The sequence below is a fragment of the Microchirus variegatus genome, assembly GCF_963457635.1.
Source record: "Microchirus variegatus genome assembly, chromosome: 12".
In the NCBI taxonomy this organism is placed as follows: domain Eukaryota; kingdom Metazoa; phylum Chordata; class Actinopteri; order Pleuronectiformes; family Soleidae; genus Microchirus; species Microchirus variegatus.
The window spans coordinates 25,995,951-26,021,122 of record NC_139813.1 but is presented as its reverse complement, the minus strand read 5'-3'; the positions used below and the strand labels follow the sequence as shown (position 1 = coordinate 26,021,122).

At 43.1% G+C, this 25,172-nt stretch overlaps 1 protein-coding gene across 1 annotated transcript; it reads left to right on the top strand.

The window, feature by feature from the left end:
• Positions 1-203: 203 nt before the first annotated feature.
• On the top strand, positions 204-24,653 carry cad (carbamoyl-phosphate synthetase 2, aspartate transcarbamylase, and dihydroorotase; the record flags this gene model as incomplete). Its single annotated transcript, XM_083898635.1, has 42 exons — positions 204-294; positions 1,158-1,297; positions 1,392-1,521; positions 1,612-1,754; positions 3,049-3,190; positions 3,268-3,439; positions 4,250-4,435; positions 4,614-4,723; positions 4,812-4,954; positions 5,034-5,165; positions 5,246-5,479; positions 5,576-5,797; positions 5,878-6,066; positions 6,688-6,812; positions 6,889-7,022; positions 7,107-7,219; positions 7,799-7,963; positions 8,158-8,243; positions 9,273-9,519; positions 10,675-10,773; positions 10,939-11,163; positions 12,069-12,470; positions 12,563-12,730; positions 12,824-13,006; positions 13,149-13,253; positions 14,379-14,624; positions 15,385-15,633; positions 15,713-15,877; positions 16,117-16,248; positions 17,280-17,481; positions 17,564-17,754; positions 17,857-17,997; positions 19,003-19,095; positions 19,184-19,325; positions 19,420-19,631; positions 20,715-20,789; positions 20,889-21,101; positions 22,813-22,938; positions 23,038-23,193; positions 23,284-23,385; positions 23,573-23,667; positions 24,554-24,653. The coding sequence occupies 42 exons, from the start codon at positions 204-206 to the stop codon at positions 24,651-24,653; spliced, it is 6,726 nt and encodes a 2,241-aa protein (XP_083754761.1).
• Positions 24,654-25,172: the final 519 nt, after the last annotated feature.

Below are 25,172 nucleotides of genomic sequence, written 5' to 3'. Positions count from 1 at the left end.
ACAGTGTCGGACTCTGGCGGACTTCCGGTCGGTGTTGAAATCTGCTCCTCATCTGTAGTTTTTCCGCTTCTTCGTCCTCGCGGCGTGCGCTTCACGTGGAGACCGGAGCTCACCACCATCACCATCACCATCATCATCATCATCATCATTAGCATCCATCGGCTCTTTCCATTGACATCCATCGTTAGCATTAGCTTGGTAAAATGTCAACAATGGCAACGTTGGTTCTGGAGGACGGTGCGACGTTCAGGGGCAGCCTTTTTGGTGCGAATGTGTCCGTGTCGGGTGAAGTTGGTACGTACTTTTTTTTTTTCTTCTTCTTTTTTTTTTTTTTTTTTTTTTACGTTCACCTGAAGTTCCACCTGCGCACGAGTGACGCAACTTTTTTTTTTTTTTTTTTTTTTTTTTCCCCGTAAAATGTGTCATTGAGCTGAGTTTTTAAAGCGCCAAATCCCCGCAGAGACCTCACCGGAGCCCCGCTCCTCTCACGCGTGTTTCTCGCCACCAAACCCCATTGAAAATTCTGTCAATTTTAAGCCAATCGTCACTCGTTGTCACTCGTTGTAAGACGCGTGTTTGGCACGATGTTTACACGTAACACGTGACTCATACGTCGGCTTTTTATGATGGGTATTAATGAAGGTGCGAGGCACATAAAAGTGCACAGAAAACACTGTGGTGCAATGAATTTAAAATGCAAATGTGTGCCGAGTGGATGACTTTCCAATGCTGATACTGTGTAAAGTCAAACTTTGCTTTTTTGTTTGTGCAAAAAGGCGATTGCGAGCAAAGCGTCGTTAAAATGACGGAATTCTCAATGTGGTTTGGTGGAACAGAGAAACTCCATGCAAAAGAAAGTGTTTTTACTGCTTCACATTACTGCTGAAGGATTTTGATGTTATTTGACTGAATTTGTGATTTCGATATGATTTGCATCGTTTTCTACATAATTGTTTTCATTTGAGTGACACGTTTTGAAGGATTACTGTGTGATATGTGTGCACGTGTGAGAAATAAAGATGTTTTAGATGCGTATAGGTCACACAAAAACACGTTAATGTCAGGATAGCGATGCTAAATACAACAGTAATTAAATGCATGAATATGTGGGATATTAATGTTTGTATTTGATGAATTTGTTGTGTGTGTGTGTGTAGTGTTTCAGACGGGAATGGTCGGCTACCCCGAGGCTCTGACTGACCCGTCCTACCACTGCCAGCTGCTGACCCTCACTTATCCTCTGGTCGGCAACTACGGGGTACCGTGCGAGGAGGAGGGAGAGTTCGGGTTGAGCAAGGTGAGCCGTGAGCCATTTTAGCTTCCAGGTAAATGTTCCTAACGTGAAAACGTAAGAGTGGGAATGTAATTTCGTTCACGTTTGTCTCGCTCAGTGGTTCGAGTCGTCCAAGATCCACGCGGCAGCTCTGATCATCGGGGAGCTGTCGGACAGTCCCAGCCACTGGAGCTCCGTCAAGTCCCTGGACCAGTGGCTCAAAGAGCACGGAGTTCCTGGATTACAAGGTCAGGACTCCCGAGCACACACACACACACACGGCAGATTAAACTCAAGTCCAGATTTGGTACAGTCTTTAAAATCGCCGTGTTCTCCAGGAATCGACACGCGACGTTTGACCAAGAAGATCAGAGAGAAGGGAACCATGCTGGGTAAGCTGGTGGTGGACGGGACTGCGCAGGACGCCGTCCCCTTTGTCAACCCAGACCAGAGGAACCTGGTCCAGGAGGTGTCCATGAAGGTAAGACATCACGGTCTCACACTGTGTAGACTTAGTCTACGTACATCAAGAAATGAGGAGCGTGAAACACTTTGATACAATTATACATGTCTATGGATGTGAACAGTGTCGTTGCCTGCCAATATGGCGTCCTTGCGTTGCCAACATAGCGTCGTTGCTGCCTGCAAGCCAACATGGTGTCCTTGCGTTGCCTGCCAACATGGCGTCCTTGCGTTGCCAACATAGCGTCGTTGCTGTCTGCAAGCCAACATGGTGTCCTTGCGTTGCCTGCCAACATGGCGTTTACTGCCTGCCAACATGGCGTCCTTGCGTTGCCAACATAGCGTTGTTGTTGCCTGCAAGCCAACATGGCGTCCTCATGTTGCCTGCCAACATGGCGTCCTTGCGTTGCCTGCCAACATGGCGTATACTGCCTGCCAACATGGCGTCCTTGCGTTGCCAACATAGCGTCGTTGCTGCCTGCAAGCCAACATGGCGTCCTTGCGTTGCCTGCTAACATGGTGTTTACTGCCTGCCAACATGGCGTCTTTGCGTTGCCTGCCAACATGGCGTCCTTGCGTTGCCTGTCAACATGGCGTCCTTGCATTGCCTGTCAACATGGCGTCCTTGCGTTGCCTGCCAACATGGCGTCCTCGTGTTGCCTGCCAACATGGCGTCCTCGTGTTGCCTACCAACATGGCGTCCTCGCGTTGCCTGCCAACATGGCGTCCTCGCGTTGCCTGCCAACATGGCGTCCTCGCGTTGCCTGCCAACATGGCGTCCTCGCGTTGCCTGCCAACATGGCGTCCTCGCGTTGCCTGCCAACATGGCGTCCTCGCGTTTCCTGCCAACATGGCGTTGGTTGCCTGCAAACATGGCGTTCTTATTGCCTGCAAACATGGCGTTTGTTGCCTGCCAACATGGCGTTTGTTGCCTGCCAACATGGCGTTTGTTGCCTGCCAACATGGCGTTTGTTGCCTGCCAACATGGCGTTTGTTGCCTGCCAACATGGCGTTTGTTGCCTGCCAACATGGCATTCTTATTACCTGCAAACATGGCGTCGTCGCTGCCTGCCAACATGGCGTTTGTTGTCTGCCAACATGGCGTCGTTGGTGCCTAACAGTATGGCGTCGTCGCTGCCTGCCACATGGCATTCTTATTACCTGCCAACATGGCGTTGTTGTTGCCTAACAGTATGGCGTCGTCGCTGACTGCCAACATGATGTCGTCGATCCTGCCAACATGGCGTCTGTGGCCGTGGAGTCACTTTCAGTCACATATGTCTGAGATTCCGTTTTCCTTTGCTCGTCTCCAGGAGCCCAGAGTCTTCAACCCCAGTGGAAGTCTGCGGATCACCGTCCTGGACTGTGGCATCAAGTACAACCAGATCCGCTGCCTGGCTCAGAGAGGAGCCCGGGTCACCGTGCTGCCCTGGAATCATCCGCTGGACGCCACAGGTCAGTCGCGCTCCTGCTGCGTCATTATAAGCTCAGGAGTTCTGTAAATTTGAATCGTCTTCTTTTATTTCTTTTAGATTTCGACGGCCTGTTCATCAGTAACGGTCCCGGCGACCCTCAGCTCTGTCGGGACACCATCGACAACGTGAGGAAGGTCGTGTGCGTGGATCGGCCCAAGCCCGTCTTCGGCATCTGCCTCGGTCACCAGCTGCTGTCGCTGGTCATCGGAGCCAAGACCTTCAAGATGAAGTCAGTGTCTCGTACACGGTGTCTTTGTCGGGCTGGTGTTTCACTAATTTTTACTTCGAGTATGTTGTGTTTCCTGTTGTTCCCGTTGTCGGCGATGACACATTAACGGGCAGCCGTCCACACAGATTCTTGTGCACGCCTAAAGCTGAACGATGAAGGTGGACGACGTCGATGTGTTCCACAGATACCAAATTAATTTGCCTTTAATGTTTAAACGCTTAAATTCACCTCCATGTGCAGAGGCTGTGACTGCTTTATACATCTTTAAATGAGTCGCTGGTCGAGCGGGTCGTCTTTCAACAGCAAGGTCGAGGATTCGATGTCACAGCAGTGCTGTGTATGTGCATGAATGGGTATGAAAGTGTGTGAGTGAACGGGTTCATGGTAAACGGTATAAATACGGACCAAACGGCTAAATCTGAGTCTTTATTCATGTGTGCAAGATTTCAGGAGCCTGGGAGAGAGCAGTCATGTGAACTGCAGCTTTCTGCCGTTCTCAGCAGTTCCTGTGAGCGGCCGTGTTGTGAAAAATAACTTTTAAAACAAAAATAATAAGAAGAAGAACGCTCCCCTGTCCTCGATTCTCTGTGGGAGTTTTCTTTATCAGGCTCTGTGTGAAGGTCAGGAGGTGGACGGCGAACGTTCCCAGTCACCTGCTGGAATTTTGTTGTTGTTTTTAGCGTAAAATGGCTGAAACCAGCATTGCAGCTGTGAAACGACTGCAACTTCCAGAAAATAAATGGTTATATTTACAGAAAAAACATCTCAAAGATATCTTGAAAGCTTTCACAACCGCTCTCGTCTGTCCAGGTACGGCAACCGCGGCCACAACCAGCCGTGCGTCCACCAGGGAACGGACCGCTGCTTCATCACCAGCCAGAACCACGGCTTTGCCGTCGACCCGGAGACTCTGCCCGACGGCTGGGACGTCCTCTTCACCAACGCTAACGATCACACCAACGAGGGCATCGTGCACGACGCGCATCCGCTGTTCAGGTGATAGTAAAAAAATCAAAATAAACAGCCTAGAATCCAACTAAACACGTCCTCCTGAGTCTGAAATGCTGAGAATGTCGGGAACAAATCTGCCGACTCGCCTGCTAGCTTAGCTGTTAGCTCCAGGGTGTCTTTAGCATCGGTAAAAACATGTGTTTTTATTTTTTTTGTCGTCCAGCGTTCAGTTCCATCCCGAGCACATGGCCGGTCCCACAGACCTGGTCGGCTTGTTCGACGTCTTCCTCGACGCCGTGAGAGACTTCAAGGAGGGCGACGCTGCGAAAACGGGTAAAAACGAGAGCGTTACAGAAACTGGTGAAACCGATGCAGTTTTCACGTCGATCTTTTGCTCAAATGTTTACTCGATTCTTCTCAGTCAAGCAGCGGCTGCTGGATCATCTCACCTACCCGGGTTCTCCAAAGCCTGACGAGGTCTCCAGACCCAGGAAGGTCCTCATCCTGGGCTCCGGTGGACTCTCCATCGGCCAGGCTGGAGAGTTTGACTACTCTGGCTCTCAGGTCTGGAAAAATTCAGCCTCTGTTTCTACTTTGGATCGCCCGATTCGTGATGAGGTTTAACTTTTGTTTGTTTTCCCAGGCCATAAAAGCTCTGAAGGAGGAGAACATCCAGACCGTGCTGATCAACCCCAACATCGCCACGGTCCAGACGTCCAAAGGTCTGGCAGATAAAGTCTACTTCCTCCCCATCACCGCGGAGTACGTCACTCAGGTACTAAATCACTCCATTGTTTGACTTTGTGCTAGTTGTTTTAGCTTCCTGCTAAATGAAACCATTCTTTGTCGCCACAGGTGATAAAAAACGAGCGTCCCGACGGCGTCCTGCTGACCTTCGGCGGTCAGACGGCTCTGAACTGCGGCGTGGAGCTGACCAAGCTCGGCGTGCTGGAGAAGTACGACGTCAAGGTCCTGGGAACGCCGGTGGCCTCCATCGAGATGACGGAGGACCGCAAGATCTTCGTGGAGAAGATGGAGGAGATCCACGAGCACGTCGCGCCCAGTGAAGCGGCGCTGTCTGTGGACCAGGTAGCGGAGACTCCACTTAACCATCCCCACCCAAAACATGGACGCCACTCGGACTTTTATCCACTTTACTTGTTTATTTTGTATCACCTCCTTTAGGCTGTGGCCGCTGCAGAACGTCTCGGCTACCCCGTGCTGGTTCGCTCGGCGTTCGCGCTCGGCGGCCTTGGATCGGGCTTCGCCTACAACAAAGAGGAGCTGACGTCGCTGGTGACGTCGGCGTTCGCGCACACCTCTCAGGTGCTGGTGGACAAGTCCCTGAAAGGCTGGAAGGAGATCGAGTACGAGGTGGTGCGCGACGCCTACGACAACTGCGTCACAGTGAGTTAAACGCGGGATTCGTCTTATCTATCGCCTCCTGGGACGTGAAAAAATTACCTGATTTGTATCGTTTTCTTCAGGTGTGTAACATGGAGAACATCGACCCTCTGGGCATCCATACAGGCGAGTCCATCGTGGTGGCGCCCAGCCAGACGCTCAACGACCACGAGTACAACATGCTCCGGAACACGGCCATCAAAGTCATCCGGCACCTCGGCATCGTGGGAGAGTGCAACATCCAGTACGCGCTCAACCCCGAGTCGGAGCAGGTACCGTTACGTGCATGTTATATAATATATATATTTATAACAGCTTATTATTTAGCTAGCTAGTTAATAAAGAGAAGAAGAAAAAAAAGGGCTGCTAGCTTATTTGTTTGCTAGCTAGCTTGTTAGTAAAGAAATATAGAAAGAATAGGAAGGGGGGGGGAAGCTGCTAGCTTATTTATTTTACTAGCTAGCTAGTTAATTAGGAGATGCAGAAAGAAAATGGAAGAAAAAAGAAAGAGGTGTGTAGTAAAAGAAATGTGTTGGAGCTACCTTTTGAAGGACCTAAAAGGATAAAACATAATTAGCTTGCTAGCCAACTTTCTAGCTAGCTAGTTTTTTCCTGCAAGAAAGTGCAGTAAAAGACAGAAAAAGAGGTATTAAAAAGTACAGAAATATGTTTTTAAAAAGGCTACTGACAAGTATAAAGTGTAGCGTTAAAGATAAAGTATGAAAGAAAGATGTTTATGTATTTATACACCGATGTACATATTCCATTAAAAACCAGATGTTTCCAGCTACAATAGTCATTTACCACGTTAACAATGTATAGGGTATATCTAATATTTTATTTATCGTAACATGTTACTCAGAATTCACAACATCCTCTGTATGCGTTTGCAGTACTACATCATCGAGGTGAACGCCCGTCTGTCGCGAAGCTCCGCCCTCGCCAGCAAAGCCACGGGTTATCCTCTGGCCTACGTGGCGGCCAAACTCGGCCTCGGGATCCCGCTGCCGCAACTGAAGTATGCTAACGTACGTCGTACGTTGTCGATGAGTCTTTGAATTGGAAAAATACATTTCCGAATTTGTGTTCTTTAGGAACTCGGTCACCAACTCGACAACGGCAAACTTTGAGCCCAGCCTGGACTATTGCGTGGTGAAGGTTCCTCGCTGGGATCTCAGCAAGTTCCTCAGGGTTTCCACGAAGATCGGGAGCTCGATGAAGAGCGTCGGTGAGAGGAGCAAACAAATCCTAAAAAAAACCAACGGTTTCTTTACCGATGAATGAGTCGAGTTGACGAGCTTGTGCTCGACAGGTGAGGTGATGGCCATCGGTCGAAGCTTCGAGGAGGCCTTCCAGAAAGCCCTGAGGATGGTGGACGAGAACTGCGTCGGCTTCGACCACACCATCAAACCCGTCTCCGAACAGGTGAGGATTCGAGCCTTTTTTCTGCGCAAATCTCGCGAGGCTATCACAAATCACGCGAGACTTGGCCGCAATACGCTGCGTTCCATTGACAGTGGAACTTGGTGGGTGGAAATCCAAACGTAGCTTATGTCAGACTAATTTACGGTGACACAAATATGTTCGTTAAGTGAGTTTTTTTCCCCCCGACTTCCTGTAGTCTATTTTGCCGTTAGCTACGTTGCCATATATAGTCTGGAACCAGAAGTGCTTCCACACACAGCTTTACAGATGATTTAAAGTCACATTTGTTTGCTTTAGCGGGCGGTTAAGTTAGTTTGTGGCCAAGCAAAACCCTGTTTAATGCCTTAAAAATGTCTAAATGCACTTCTAGGCTGGATATCTTAAACTTTAACAGGTTTTTCCAAGGTTTTAATTGGAAAAATCACCTAGAACTGTAGTGTAGAGTTGTTTAAAATATAAAAGTGCTACTTCTGGGTCCCAAAAACTATATTTTTTATGATGTACCAGGTTCCAAAGATCCAAAATTAACTTGTTTTAAGTGGTTTATTAACTTGTTGAATATATTTTGTTGCTCTCCAGGAGCTGCAGACGCCCACAGACAAGCGAATCTTCGTGTTGGCGTCGGCGTTCAAGGCCGGCTACACCGTGGACCAACTGAACGAGCTGACGAAGATCGACCGCTGGTTCCTGCACAAGATGAAGAACATCTCCGACCACGAGCGACTGCTGGAGACCTACAACCAGGTGAGGTCGCGATAACAACAACCACACGGATGTAGCATATTTAGCATTTTTTTTGAAGCGCTAAACATTGGTGGAAATGGACGAAAATTGGCACGCAAATCAGGCTGTAACTTTGCTGTATAATAACCAATCTGAGGCAAGAAACCCGGAGTTATGGGCAGTGTCATTGAACTGTTTTCTGTCTTTTTCACCAGGACGAGAGCACCATGCCTCCAGAGGTGATGAGAAAGGCAAAGCAGCTCGGCTTCTCAGACAAACAGATCGCGCTAGCTGTGCAGAGGTGAGCCTTAACGACAACAATACGCACATTCTACACCCATATATAAGCAATCAGTACATGTTGTTGTTTGCTATCACCTAAGAGTATCTTGATATTTTCAGACTATATACACTACTGTTCAAAAAGTTTGGGGTCACCTATACAATTTTTTTGTGTTTTCCATTAAAAGTCACACTTTTATTCATCAAAAGAGTTGCAAAATGAATAGAAAATATATATTTTTTGCCCTTCAAACTTTGCTTTTGTAAAAGAACCATCTAAACTCCTTTTAGCTGTGCTAGCATAATTTCACAAGGGTTTTCAATGGTTTTCTAATCATCCAATAGCCTGCTAACGCCATTAGCAAACACAATGTACCATTAGAACACTGGAAATGGGCCTTCAAAAATACAAGCTTATATTTAGATAGCTAGTTAATAAAGAGAAGAAGAAAGAAAAGGGCTGCTAGCTTATTTAGTTTCTAGCTAGCTTGTCAGTAAAGAAATATAGAAAGAATAGAAAGGAAAAAAGCTGCTAGCTTATTTATTTACTAGCTAGCTAGTTAATTAGGAGATGCAGAACGAAAATGGAATAAAAAAGAAAGAGGTTTATAGTAAAAGAAATGTGTTGGAGCTACCTTTTGAAGGACCTAAAAGGATAAAACATAATTAGCTCGCTAGCCAACTTTCTAGCTAGCTAGTGTTTTTCCCGCAAAAGTGCAGTAAAAGACAAAAAAAGAGGTATTAAGAAGTTAGAATTATGTTTTTAAAAAGGTCTAAAGATAAATTTACTGACGAGTTTAAAGTGTATGATGAAAAATAAAGTATTAAAGAACGATGTTGTGTTTATGTATTTATACGCCCATGTACATATTCCATTAAAAAACAGACGTTTGCAGCTACAATAGTCGTTTACCACGTTAACAATGTATAGGGCATTTCTAAGTGACCCCAAACTTTTGAACGGTAGCGTACGTGATGATATGTCACCAGTTATTCACATATTTTCTATACAAAGACCCACTTTTTTAAAGATTTCTTCCATCCTCAGCACTGAGCTCGCGGTGAGGAAGCTGCGTCATGACTGGTCCATCCTGCCCGTGGTGAAGCAGATCGATACGGTGGCGGCGGAATGGCCCGCCTACACCAACTACCTGTACCTGACCTACCACGGCACGGAGGACGACCTGGCCTTCGCCGACCAGCACGTCATGGTCATCGGCTCCGGCGTTTATCGCATCGGCAGCAGCGTGGAGTTTGACTGGTGCGCGGTCGGCTGCATCACGGAGCTCAGGAAGGTGAGTGGGAGTCGCTCATGGTCTGACAATTGACATGATATAGTATGACGTTTTTGGGAAATTTTGGATCAAACTGTATTGTTTTTTTTATTATTATTATTTAATTTTTTTTAAAATTTTGGACGACATAGTATAGTATGACGTTTTTTTTGGCAAATTTTCGACCAAAAAAAACTTTTTTTTAAAAAAGACGTTTTTTCAATTTTTGAACAACATAGTATAGTATGACTTTTTTGGCAAATTTTGGACCAAGATTTTTTTCTTCAAAAAATTGTTAGATTTTGAAAGACATAGTATGTTTTTTTTTTTGTCAAATTTTGGACCAAGAAAAAGTTTTCAAAAAAATTGTCAGATCTGGAATGACAGTATAGTATGACGTTTTTGGCAAATTTTGGATCCAAATTTTTTTTTTTCAAAAAATTGTCACATTTTTGACGACTTTTAAAAAAAAAAAATGACGTTTTTTCAAATTTTGAACAACATAGTACAGTATGACGTTTTCGTCAAATTTTGGACCAAAATTTTTTCTTTAAAAAAATTGTTAGATTTTGGACGACATAGTATGTTTTTTTTTTTTGTCACATTTTGGACCAAGAAAAATTCTTTCAAAAAAATTGTCAAATCTGGAATGACAGTATAGTATGACTTTTTTGGCAAATTTTGGACCAATTTTTTTTTTTTTTTCAAAATTGTAAAATTTGGGACAACATAGTATAGTATGACTTTTTAGTCAAATGTTGGACGACATGGTATAGTATGCCGTTTTTTGGCAAATTTTGGACCAAAAAAAAGTTTTCAAAAAAATTGTCAAATCTGGTATTACAGTATAGTATGACGTTTTTGGCAAATTTTGGACCAAAAAAAAAAGTTTCAAAAAATGTGTAAACTAACGACATAATATAGTATTCAGTTTTTGGCAAATTTTGGACCAGATTTTTTTCCAAAAATTGTTACATGTTTGACGACATACTATAGTATGGCGATTTTGGACCAAAAAGATGGTCAAACTTTGGACAACATAATATGGTATGACATTTTTGTCAACTTATGGAGGACATCGTATAGTATGACTTTTTTCGTCACATTGACAATCTCAGCTCATGAATAAAGACCACAAAGTTAACCCTTTAATCGTGTTGTTCCTTCTCTTTTTAGATGGGTTATAAAACCATCATGGTGAACTACAACCCTGAAACGGTCAGCACAGACTACGACATGTGTGACCGCCTCTACTTTGACGAAATATCCTTTGAGGTAAGACTTCAGCTCCTGATATCTGCTCTAGAGCTGCTACTAACGGTTTAATTGTTATTTTTTGTTATTTACTAATTTTTTTGTTTAACTGATGAGTTATTTGCTCCATAAGTTGTCAGAAAATTATGCAAAATGTCGATTTGTTTACCAAAATGACTTTACCAGGTGGTGATGGATATCTACGAGAGGGAAAACCCGGAGGGCGTGATCCTGTCCATGGGCGGCCAGCTGCCCAACAACATCGCCATGTCGCTGCACCGTCAGCAGTGTCGCATCCTGGGAACGTCGCCCGAGTTCATCGACTCTGCCGAGAACAGGTTCAAGTTTTCCCGAATGCTGGACACCATCGGCATCAGTCAGCCACAGTGGAAGGAGCTCTCGGACACCGAGGTACAGCCGAACAAGTTAGGGATTAAGATCTAATCCGAGCCGCTTGTTTTAAGAGGCCGCTGTGAGTCGACTGCGACGCGGATTAACGCTGAATTTTGACGCCTCCTCACTAGTCACACGAAGCACAGTGCAATTAATCCACTAAATTAAAGGGACCAGCAAAACAAAAAAATCTCAGAAATAAACGGTGGAGTCGACCAACTAGGGATTATTTAGCTACTTCATGCCTTTACCACCGTCTAAAGAAAGAAAGACTAACTAGCTAGTTAGCTAGCTGGTTAGAGAGGCTATAGAAAGAAAAGAGAGGGCGAAAAAATAAAAGCTTATTATTTAGCTAGCAAGTTAATAAAGAGATGTAGTAAGAAAAAGGCTGCCAGCTTACTCATTTTCTAGCTAGCTTGTTAGTAAAGAACTATAGAAAGAGGGAAAAAAAAGCTGCTAGCTTACTTATTTTCTAGCTAGCTCGTGAGTAAAGAATTAAAGAAAGAGAAAAAGCTGCTAGCTAGCTAATTAGGAGATAAAGAATGAATAAATACTGGTTGTTGGGCTACCTTTTGAACGAGCTAAAACTTGCTACGTCATGCTATCAGTACGGACTAAAAGGATAAAACATAATTAGCTTGCTAACCAACTTGCTAGCTAGCTAGTAAACTTAGTTTTTCCGGCAAGAAAGTGCAGTAAAAGACAAAAAGAGGTATTTAAAAAGCATAGAAAATGTTTTTAAAAAGGCCAAACAATTAAATTACTGATGAATATAAAGGAAGGTAGGAATAAAAAAAGTATGAAGGAAAGATGTTTATGGATTTAAATAAACAAACATTCAGAATATCATAGTTTGAAGATTTGAAGGTCATATTGTGGTTTAACCACATGTTCCTCTCCGTTTCTTCTTCTTCTTCCTCCAGTCTGCCATGAAGTTCTGCGAGAAGGTGGGCTACCCCTGCCTGGTGCGTCCGTCTTACGTCCTCAGCGGCGCGGCCATGAACGTGGCCTACGGCGACAGCGACCTGGAGAAGTTCCTGAGCAGCGCCGTGGCCGTCTCCAAGGAGTACCCGGTGGTCATCTCCAAGTTCATCCAGGAGGCCAAGGAGATCGACGTGGACGCGGTGGCGTGCGACGGCGTGGTGATCGCCATCGCCGTGTCCGAGCACGTGGAGAACGCCGGCGTTCACTCGGGCGACGCCACGCTGGTGACGCCGGCCCAGGATCTGAATCAGAAGACCATGGAGAGGATCAAGATGATCGTGCACGCCATCGGCCAGGAGCTGCAGGTCACCGGACCCTTCAACCTGCAGCTGATCGCGAAGGTAATGGCCCCCTGGTGGCTAACTTCTGTCCTACATGTCAAAAACCAGAACGTTAACTGTAAAAGAATTAACGTTAACCCTTCACGTAACAGGACGACCAGCTGAAGGTGATCGAGTGCAACGTCCGAGTGTCTCGCTCCTTCCCGTTTGTCTCCAAAACCCTGGGCGTGGACCTTGTTGCCCTGGCGACAGAGGCCATCATGGGGGAGGAGGTGGAGCCTGTGGGCCTAATGAGAGGGAAAGGGATCGTGGGAGTGAAGGTGACTATTACGATTTATTTGCGCCATTTCAGTCTTGGAAGTAAAGTTCCCGTGGCCCGCCTTCCTCACGTCGCTTCTCGTAAACTTCCACAGGTTCCACAGTTTTCCTTCTCACGCCTGGCCGGCGCCGACGTGGTGCTCGGGGTGGAGATGACCAGCACTGGAGAGGTGGCCTGTTTCGGGGAGAACAGGTACGAAGCGTATCTGAAGGCCATGCTCTCCACGGGCTTCAAGATCCCCAAGAAGAACATCCTGCTCTCCATCGGCAGCTACAAGGTACGTGTGTAGATACCGCGAAGTCATGCTAATTTATGTCAGTTTAACACTCGATGGCGTCAAATTTGCAGCCTCGCGCTGAGATTGAAGCGCGTCAAGCGTGAGATTAACAAATGTAGATCTTTTGATGTTCTTCTTGCAGAACAAGAGCGAGCTTCTGCCCACCGTTCAGGCGCTGGAGTCTCTGGGCTACGATCTCTACGCCAGTCTGGGCACCGCGGATTTCTACACGGAACACGGAGTCAAGGTGACGAAGATTTAGCAGAACAACAAAAACCACACAAATTACAGTCAAATCCGTTACATCGGAGTCGCTGTCACCGAGAGATTAAGGGATTATACCACTATCTGTTTTACCGGGTTTGTCTCAAAAAGCCGTTAATCTCTGTTAGTAATTACAACCACAGACTGCGTCTATTTCGCTGTTTTACCAACAGCTTGTTGACGCTTGTTTTAAGAGGCCGCTGTGAGTCGACGGCAACGCGGATTAACACTGAATTTTGACGCCTCCTCACTATTCACGCAAAGCACAGTACAATTAATCCACTAAATTAAAGGGACAAACTAGAGATTATGAAAGAAAAATATATTAAAAATGCATAGTACAGCTACCAGTGGAAAACTTGGCCGTCTGAGCAGCTTAAATGTAGCTACTTCATGCCTTTACTATGGATTAAAGAAAGAAAACTAGCTAGGTAGCTAGCTGGTTAGAGAGGATATGGAAAGAAAAAAATACAACATAATTATTTAGCTGGCAAGTTAAAAAAGAGATGCAGAAAGAAAAAGGCTGCTAGCTTACTTATTTTCTAGCTAGCTCACGAGTAAAGAATTATAGAAAGAGAAAAAGCTGCTAGCTAGCCAAGTAGGAGATAAATAAAGAAAATGGTAGAACGAATAAAGATATAGGATGTATAATAAAAAAAAATACTGGTGCTTGAGCTACCTTTTGAACGAGCTAAAGCTTGCTACGTCATGCTATCAGTACGGACTAAAAGGATAAAACATAATTAGCTTGCTAAACAACTTGCTAGCTAGCTAGCAAGTTTTTCCCACATGAAAGTGCAGTAAAAGACAAAAAGAGGTATTAAAAAGCATAGAAAATGTTTTTAAAAAGGCCAAACAATTAAATTACTGATTAGTATAAAGTGAAGGAATAAAAAAGAGTATGAAGGAACAGTGTTGTGTTTATGGATTTAAATAATAGTTTGAAGATCTGAAGGTCAGGTTTGTTTTTAAACTATCCTCATTTTTAATAATGTATAGCTGCTGTTTAAGGCCCTATTGTTTATCTGTTATATATATATATGTTATATGTATATGTTATATACCCGTATTCATACATCCTCTTCCTCCTCCTCCTCCCCGTCCTCAGGTGACGGCGGTGGACTGGCCGTTTGAGGAGGACGACAGCGATTGTCCCACGAAGGAGAAGCAGCGCAGCATCATGGACTATCTGGAGGAAAACCACTTTGACCTGGTCATCAACCTCTCCATGAGGAACAGCGGGGGGCGCCGCCTCTCGTCCTTCGTCACCAAGGGCTACAGGACGAGGCGCATGGCCGTGGACTACTCCGTCCCACTCATCATCGACATCAAGTGCACAAAGCTCTTCGTTCAGGTAAAGTTCTCTCTACTATTACTATTATTATTATTTTGAGGAACTGTATTTCACGTTATTTAAAGTGATAGTTCGGAATTTTGGACATAGACCTATTTTCCAACTCAGCCGGTGCGATGGAGACGTCTGGAGACGCTTTTAAGAAATTTCATTCAGTTCTTCTAGTTGCCGAGTTCGCTGATGCTATGGCTAGCGCAAGTCAATGATACAAGTTAGCATGGCATTAAAAACACTCATACCGACTCCACAGTGCACCCGAGGCAAATTGATTGTAACGGCAGACTATCGATGTACATATGTGTTGATAGAATGTTTGAAATAAAACCAACCTTGCGATTTAAAGGATTTACGTCTCAGCAGCAGCAGCGCGTCATACTTCCGGCAGCGGTGGACTGATTCCGCTGCCGGAAGTATAGTGCTGAGAAAGTAGTCCCTCAAAAATCCATGCGATGGGACGTTAGTTTTGTTTCAAATATTATTCTATCAACACAGATATGTACATCGATAGTCTGCCGTTACAATCGATTTGCCTCGGGTGCACTGTGGAGTCGGCATGAATGTTTCTAATGCCATGCTAACATGTATCATTGACTTGCGCTAGCCATAGCATCAGCGAACTCGGCAACTAGAAGGACTGAATGAAATTTCTTGAAAACGTCTCCAGGTGTCTCCATCACACCGGCTGAGTCGGAAAATAGGTCTTATGTCCAAAATTCCGAACTATCCCTTTAAGTGAAACGACGCGTCGGTTTGTTTTTAGGCTCTCCGTCAGGTCGGCAGATCTCCGCCGGTGAAGACCCACATCGACAGCATGGCCTCTCAGACGCTGGTCCGTCTCCCCGGCCTGATCGATGTCCACGTTCATCTCCGGGAGCCCGGAGCCACCCACAAGGAGGACTTCTCCTCGGGGACCGCGGCCGCCCTGGCGGGAGGCGTGACCATGGTGTGCGCGATGCCCAACACTTCGCCGTCCGTGATCGACGCCGCGACTCTGGCTCTGGTGCAGAAGGTAACGTCCACGTTTGACTCCTCTCTCGACGAAAAGCTTAAACCCGATGAGGAATAAAACCTTGATTTTATTTTGTCAGTTGGCCAAAGCGGGCTGCCGGTGCGATTACGCCCTGTACGTGGGCGCCGCCTCCGACAACGCCGGCGTGCTGCCGTCCTTGGCGAGCCAAGCCTTCGGTCTGAAGATGTACCTCAACGACACGTACTCCACGCTCAAGATGGACAACGTCTCTCTGTGGATGGAGGTAGGCGGAGTCACGGAAGTGTACATCGGCGTATCTATGTCTGCGTACAGGCTAACTTTGCAAGTTAGCTAGTCGCGCTAAGGACTACGAATACCAGTGTTTTGGAGAGCGCTGTTTTTGCTAGCTTTTCCAGACTTTCATACCCTAGCTTTTAAACGCTAAGCTAAGCTCGCATCTTCACGTAGAAGTTTCAGAAGATGGACGTTGGAGAATCTCACTGGTTTTTCTTTGGTTTTCAGCACTTTGAGAAGTGGCCCAAGCACATGCCCATCGTGGCTCACGCAGAGAAGCAGACGGTGGCCGCCATCCTGATGGTGGCTCAGCTCTACCAGCGTCCGGTCCACATCTGCCACGTGGCCAAGAAAGAGGAGGTAAATACATCTTATTTATATAGGTGCCTTTCAAGACGGGATTAAAACGTACAAGAACAACAAAAGAAAGCGTACAAGGAGTTAGGATGGTGTCTCAGTCTCATAATCTGGCTTGAAAATCAAGAAAAGTTGAGTTTTCGCCTATAATTTAATGTTAATTCCATGTATTTTTCGTAATCTAATATCGCATTATTTGACTAAATGCTACAAAACTAGGTAAGTACACCACAGATGTGTGTGTATATATAACCATATGATATTATATATTATATTGTGGCGTCGCATAATTCCATAAATCACTGATAATTCCCGCATTTTCACAGATAATTCTCATTTTAACTCATTTTTATTCTTGGAAATAGATCAAATTCTTCTGCCATAATCTGGACCCTTTTTGAATTATTCTCTGAACTTCTAAATCACGAATGAATCATCAGTTTTAGTGGTTTTTCAGCTCAGGTTCGAGCTCAAAAAGAGCAGCTTCGTGTTGCATTCAAGGAACATCGTAAATTCGAACTTACAGTTGGTCCATGGAGCGAATGAAAATATACAATAAAGACTAAAAATAATACAGATTTATCTGCGTGTAGTAAAGTTTTAAGTTGTATTTCTTAAAGTAACACATGTTTTTTTTAATTATTAAAACAAGACGTCTGATTGTTTTAGCCTCTGAGCAACATTTTATGCACAAAACGACCAGATTATTTGTAAATAATCCATAATTAAAGGTGCATTATGTAATAAATCTAAAGCAACTGGCCATAAAATCCTCCTAATATGTCACAGAGACTCAGGAAAAATGTTCATATAACAAACAAATCATGTTTTGGCGTCATGTGGCGCCACCTACTGCCGTCTACCAATCATTGCAGTGGGTAGAGTCTCAGCTGCCGAGCAACCACGGGTTGCCAGTTACGTCAGAAAACGAAACCTAAAAAGACCTCGGTTCGTATTTTGCATTTGAATGATGTAGTAACCGTTTTTGGCCACATTCTTACACGTGGCGCCTTTTAACCCGCGTATTTTCTCAGATCCTCATCATCCGCGCCGCCAAGCAGAAGGGCATCCAGGTCACGTGCGAGGTGGCGCCGCACCACCTCTTCCTGTGCGAGGACAACGTTCCCTGCATCGGCGACGGCCGCGCCCAGGTCCGACCCATGCTGGGCAACCGCGAGGACATGGACGCGCTGTGGGAGAACATGGACATCATCGACTGCTTCGCCACCGACCACGGTGAGAGACGCGCTCACTTCGCGCGTGGTTCCTTTTAAAGATAAAAGTTCGCGTGATGACGATTCTTTTCGTGCGTCGACAGCGCCTCACTCTGTCGAGGAGAAGAACAGCGAGCGTCCTCCTCCGGGATACCCCGGCCTGGAGACCATGCTGCCGCTGCTGCTGACCGCCGTCAGCGACGGACGCCTGACTCTGGACGACATCATACGACGCCTCTACGACAACCCGCGCAAGATCTTCAACCTGCCCGTGCAGGAGAACACCTACGTGGAGGTACGCGCTTTACGCCAGCAGGGGGAGGAGGAGGAGTTACTTTGGAGTTTATAGCGTTTCTTTTAAAGCCCGAAACGGACTCGGCGTTTGTATGTCTTCCAGGTGGATCTGGAGCAGGAGTGGGTCGTCCCCGAGGCCATGCAGTTCACCAAGTCCAAGTGGACGCCGTTCCAGGGCATGAAGGTGAAGGGCAAAGTCCGCCGCGTGGTTCTGCGAGGAGAGGTGGCCTACATCGACGGACAGGTCAGAAAATGACTTTTAAAAACATCAATATTACTAATAATAATCATTTTACCTGTTTTTTCACACGAGATTCACAATAAAAGTCATAAAAATCATCAGAAATTTGGTTATTGTCAGTTTATACAGTTTAAAATTCACGGAAAATTTGACTTTAAGTCGAATTAAACGTCAAAATTCAGGTGAAATAAAGAAAATGTCAATTTTAAATGCAAATTTGGTCGATTTAGAAAGGTTTATATACACATTTTTATTCTTGGAAATCGATTGAATTCTTCTGCCATAATCTGGACCCTTTGTGAATTATTCTGTGAACTTCTAAAGCATTAATGAATCATCAGGTTTAGTGGTTTTTTCAGCTCAGGTTCGAGCTTAAAGGAGCAGCTTCGTGTTGCATTCAAGGAACATCGTAAAAATGGTGTAAATATCGGTCCACAGAACAAAACTCAATATAATCCAGATTTATCTGCATGTAGTAACGTCTTAGGTCATGTTTCTTGAAGTGATAATGATTTGAAGCTTTTTTTTTAAAAAGAAGTTTCACAATAAAAGGCATAAAATCAGACTTAAATTCTTTTTTTTTTTTTTAATTAAAGCTGTTTATACAGTTTAAAATTCACACGAAATCACGGAAAATCCGACTTTTTCAAATTTCAGGTGAAAATGTCAATTTTAAAGGCAAATTTGGTTGATTTAGAAATGTTTATATAGTCGTTTATAACATTTTTCACCTTTTAAAAGACTAAAGTGTCAAACAGTGAAGGGATTAGTGGATATGGAAGAAACTAGATGGATTATTATCATTTATTTAAGGATATTTTAGTAATTTCGTGAAATATTTACTGAAATGTTTGCGTACAGATGGAAGAAAAAAGACATTTACAGTACATTATCGTGTTAATTAGGTTAATTTGCATCCTTGTTATGACGTTAATACCAGATTTCATGTTTTCAGATGGAGGAAGAACCTCCGTAATCTTTTAATCTGATATAATCTGTGTCTTTCAGGTGTTGGTGCCTCCAGGTTATGGTGAGGATGTGAAAACATGGCCTACGACGGCCCCCGTCCTCCCTCTCGAGCCTGTCAAAGAAGCTCCTCTGGTATTTTATTTTGAAAAAAAACCGGCAACAACAACAAATGATTCTGCAAGTTTTATTTTGAAAATACTGTGTACTTCCTGTGCGTCAGACTCCAGAACCCTCTCGTCCCACGCCGCCCCGCGACGTCCCGATCAGAACCCGCGCCGCTAGCCCGCGCCGCTCCACGGGCGATAGCCGCTACCTGTTAGCGCCGCGCACCCACCGCTCCTCCGACCCCGGACTCAGTCTGGGTAACTGCAACTCCCACAATGCAACAGGACGCCCACCACCACCACCACTCATGTTGTCATTCACGTTGTCTCACTGTTTGTTCCGTCTCCGCAGAGATGATGATGATGCCTCCCCTTCCCCTCGGCGGCGTTAGCGTTAGCGGCGACGGTTACGCTCACCCTCCTCCTCTGTCCAGGCTGATGTCCCCTCAGTCAGGACAGGGACAGATGCTCGCGGGACAGACGTCCCACTTCCAGATATCTCCTCTGCTTCACCCGCTCATCGGGCAGCACATCCTGTCTGTGAGGCAGTTCAGCAAAGAGCAGGTACGAGCGCATTTAGAGACACGTATGCAACTTTTTATCAATTTGTACACAAATGACTTCACAGAGATTTAATTTATTCATATCATTTAAAAAGATATTCACATAATTCTAATTCTGCAAAAATCTGTTTGGGGACCCCAAAGAAAATCTCTAATGACCCATCTGTGGGTCCAGACCCAGTGTTTGAGAACCACTGATGTGCACTTTTCACTTTTAGAGGTTTGCATTTGTCACATTTGACAAAAAATTACAATTTTACATGAACACTGGTGCATTTGTTCAGATTTTATGTACATTTATTTACACTTAAATTACAGTTAAATTCTGTTCTAACTTAGATTTTCAAGGCTTGAAAGTCTATAAAAGTTTAGTTTTCGCCTATAATTTAATGTTAATTCAATGTATTTTATCTATTTAAATTTTTTTTTATCAGTATTTAATCTAATATCACATTATTTGACTAAATGCCACAACATGAGGTTTAAAAACCAGGAAATAAATTCACAGATGCATAAATATAACCATATGCTATAGAAATGAATTGAAAGGCAAATTGTGGCGTCTCGTAATTCCATAAATCACTGATAATTCCCACTTTCTCACAGATTATTCCCACATTTTAACTCCTTTTTTCATTCTTGGAAATCAAACAAATTCCTCTGCAATAATCCGGACCCTTGGTGAATTATTCTGTGAACTTCTAAATCATGTATGAATCAGTTTTAGTAGTTTTTTCAGCTCACATTTGAGCTTAACGGAGCAGCTTCATGTTGCATTCAAGGAACATCGTAAATTCAGAACGAATGAAAATATACAATAAAAACTAGTAACGTTTTGGGTTGTGTCTCTTGACATCACGATTATTTCAAGCTTTATTTTCATGATTAAAACGAGATTTCCGATTGTTTTAGCTTCTTAAACGTGAATATTTTCTGTTTTCTTTGAACGATTTCTTTGTCAAATGGAGCAAACTGACTCATTTCACAGGTTTGACAAACACTGAGCAACATTTTATGCACAAAACGACCAGATGAATTGAAAAATAATCCCTAATTAACTCGCGTATTCTCTTCTTTCTTTCAGATCTCGCATCTTTTCAACGTGGCTCACACTCTGCGAATGATGGTTCAGAAAGAGCGAAGTCTGGAGATCCTGAAGGTTTGTCGTCTACGTCGTCGTTAAACTCCACAAACGCGGCTAAAAACACAACAACAACCTCTTTAAATACTGTATCGTTGTTGTTTTCGATGCGTTCAGGGCCGCGTGATGGCGTCCATGTTCTACGAGGTCAGCACTCGCACCTGCGGCTCCTTCGCCGCCGCCATGCAGCGCCTCGGCGGCTCCGTGGTCCACTTCAGCGAGGCCACGTCGTCCTCGCAGAAAGGCGAGTCTCTGAGCGACTCCGTCCAGACCATGAGCTGCTACGCCGACGTCCTGGTGCTGAGGCACCCCACGCCCGGGGCCGTCGAGGTGCGTTCACTGAGGCTGGGAATTTTTCATCTCTGCTGTTTTTAGACACTTAACTTAGCTTTTATTTGAGTTTTCGTATAACTTGAGGAAAGACTTTAGAGCTTGTTACTTGTCCATAAATCCAGCATCACTGGAAAAAGCCCCCAGATCCTCACTATTTGCATAAAAAATTTACATAAACTTGAACGACGACTCGACTCGCTAGAAATGCACACGGTGAAATGAAAACCTTTAGTGTTTCAAAGTGTTTTTTCCTTTTAAATAAATAAATGAATGATTTAGTAAAATAATTAATTAATGATTTATTAAATTAATTAATAAATGATTTGGTTAATTAATGATTTAGTAAATTAATTAATGATTTATTAAATAAAATTAATTAATGATTTGGTTAATTAATTAATGATTTAGTAAATTAATTAATGATTTAGTTAATTTATTAATTAATGATTTAGTAAATGAATTAATTAATGATTTAGTTAATTAATGATTTTGTAAATTAATAAATTAATGATTTATTTAGTTAATAAATTGATGATTTAGTAAATTATTTAATTAATTAATCCATTAATTAATTAACTAAATAAATATATATAATAAATAATTAAATAATGAATCATTAATAAATACATCTAATAATTATAGATAAAAGAGGACCCAAACACCTACAGTCCAAACTGACTTTACTATATAATATAAAAAAATTATTTTCCCGTTTTATTTCTTTATTTTAGGGCTGCAACAATAACAATGACTAAATCCGTCGTAACCAGTTCCCGATCTCTTTAAAAGGGAGGATTCTAGCCCTGGTTTTATGAATTTATGACGTAATTTACCCTGAAAAACCTATAAGGAAATCATTTTCAGGAGAAATTTTTATGAAAGGCTCAAACGAAATTCCAAAAACTGCCCAAATTTTAAATTTTCGTCAAAATAGCCAAGTAAATTTTGCTTCTCGGAGCCTCTTAACTGTTTTGTCTTGTGCGAGTTAGAAATGGTCGCTTTCCCGTAGAATAAAAAAATGACCAAAAGTGACTTAACTATATAATATAAAACCATTATTTTCCCTTTTTATTGCTTTATTTTAGGGCTGCGACAAAGAATCGACGATAAATCCATGACTAAATCAGTCGGAAGGATTCAAGCCCTGTTTTTTATCAATTTATGGCACAATTTACCCTGAAAAACATAAAAAGGAAACAATTTTCAAGAGAAATTTTTATTTAGGAATGAAAATAAATTCCAAAAACTGCCCAAATTTTAAATTTTCGTGAAAATAGCCAAGTAAATTTTGTTTCTCGGAGCCTCTTAACTGTTTTGTCTTGTGCAATTTAGAAATGGTCGCTTTACCGTAGAATAAAAAATGACCCAAAGTGACTTTACTATATAATATAAAACCATTATTTTCCATTTTTAGTGCTTTATTTTAGGGCTGCGACAAAGAATCGGCGATAAATCCATGAATAAATCAGTCGGATGAATCGCTATGGAAGGATTCTATAGCCCTGTTTTTATCAATTTATGACGTTATTTACCCTGAAAAACATCAAAAGGAAACAATTTTCAAGATAAATTTTTTATAAAAGGCTCAAAATAAACTCCGAAAACTGCCCAAATGTCGATTTTCGTGAAAATAACCGAGTCACTTTTGCTTAAAATGTAGATTTTCTCAATTTCTCAATCTCTTTTTCTGCCCTCGTCGTCCGTCCAGTGCGCGTCCCGTCACTGTCGCAAGCCGGTGATCAACGCGGGCGACGGCGTGGGCGAGCATCCCACTCAGGCTCTGCTGGACGTCTTCACCATCAGGGAGGAGCTGGGCACGGTCAACGGCATGACGGTGAGACGCCGACGGCGTTTTAAAACCGTGACCGAACGTTAAAAAACGTTTATTATAATAACAATAATAATAATAATAATAATGAATCCGTGTTTTCAGATAACGATGGTCGGCGACCTGAAACACGGCCGCACCGTGCACTCCCTCGCCAAACTGCTGACGCAGTATCGCATCACGCTGCGCTACGTGGCGCCGAAGAACCTGCACATGCCGGCGGAGATCGTCGGCTACGTCGCCTCCAAGGGGATCAAGCAGGTATCGTCCGGATTATAATCTGGTGTTTTATGAAAGAATCAAACGTTTTAGGTCAAATGAGATGATTTTGTTTTACCCCCCCGTTTGCAGGAGGAGTTTGAGAGCATCGAAGAAGCTCTGCCCGAGACCGACGTCCTTTACATGACCAGGATTCAGAAGGAGAGGTTCTCGTCTGAGGAGGAATACAAGGCCGTGAGTTTACCGTTTAAAAAAAGAACCGTTTTCGTCGTGATTTGGGATGTTTCTATCAGCAAAGAATTAAAACTGAATAACTTTGGTTTGTGGACAAAATACGACATCGTTTCAAGGTTTTATTGACCATAAAACTCCCATTAATTGTGGAAAATAACAACAAAAACCTCTGTTTTGTTCTTGTCAGTGTTTCGGTCAGTTCATCCTCACTCCTCACATCATGACCGTGGCCAAAAAGAAGATGGTGGTGATGCATCCTCTGCCCAGAGTCAACGAAATCAGGTAATTTTTATTTTTAAAATTAAATACGGTTTAAAAAAATACAAAAAAACAATTTCTAACATAAATAAATCAGAGTAAGGAACGTAAACTAAAAGTTTTTAAGGACTGTTGGGTTTTATAGCATCGGACATTTCAAATACATTTTTCCTACCTTCTCATGAGCACCTGAACGCACCACTTCTGTTTCAATAGCTTTGTCTTTAGCTTAGTTAGCTTAGTTTCATAAGGAAAGTTGTATAAGTTATTGTAATATATATAAAAATGTATATAAAATGCTGAATTTTTAGAAAATACCGTTTCTTTTATTCAATCCAATCCAACTTTATTTATAAAGCACTTAAAAAACAATGTAACATTGTTTTGTTATTTTTAACTCCTAAATTGGTCGTTTCAGTCGGTTAATTCATAAAAATTCACTTGTATGTTTCATAAGGTAATTATTATAATATATATATATATATATATATATATATATATATATATATATAATAACGTATATAACATTTTATGCAGATTTTTTTTTTAGAAAATACTGTTTCTTCTATTCAATCCAATCCAACTTTATTTATAAAGCACTTGAAAAACAATGTACATCAGAGATGAATAAATAAAACGTACAAACGTGTGACCTCATCGACCTAAGAACAAACAATGAAGACATTTTGAATACATTTTTCCTACCTTCTCATGAGCACCTGAACGCACCCCTTCTTTTTCAATAGCTTTGTCTTTAGCTTAGTGTTATATCTCATGTTTTCTTGGGGTTAGAGTCTTGTTATTTTAAGAACAAACAATAAAATAGTGTAGAAAATAGAAAAACACAAAGTTTAAGTAAAGTTCAAGTTAATTTGTCGTGCGTTTGCTCTTTTTTTTTCCCCTCGTACAGCGCGGAGGTCGACACGGACCCGAGGGCGGCGTATTTCCGTCAGGCGGAGAACGGCATGTACATCCGAATGGCCCTGCTGGCCACCGTACTGGGCAGATAAACCACGGCAACAGTTACATTCCTGTCCTTTTACCTTTTTTTAAAACCATACAATCAACAAAACTGCCGAGTCGTGATACGACGTAACATGACGCGACGCTTTCCATCATGAATCAACTGTGAGATTTATGTTACACTGACTGTTTTTTTTCTTTCACTCTGATGCTCGGTATTGTTGATCCAATACTTGGTGTCGGTATTATGGGGTTCTGTCGATGTTTTCTTTATGCAAATAGAATATTTGTTACACTGCCGGGGAATAATGGATGTGTTTGAAATGGCCGGTTATGGTTAAAGGTGGTTTGAAAGATGTAAAAAAACGGCTTTATTGGGTCAATATTATAGATACTCCAGTGTTTTTGGGACCAGCAATAATCCTGTTTGTATTATTTTTGGTGGGCATTAAATTATGTTCCTATGACAACGAAGTATTGATGAAGCTCTGGGAAAACGTAGGTGACTTTAAACGGGACCAGTGAGGACGTTACACACTATTCTGACCAATGATTACGCCTCGTTG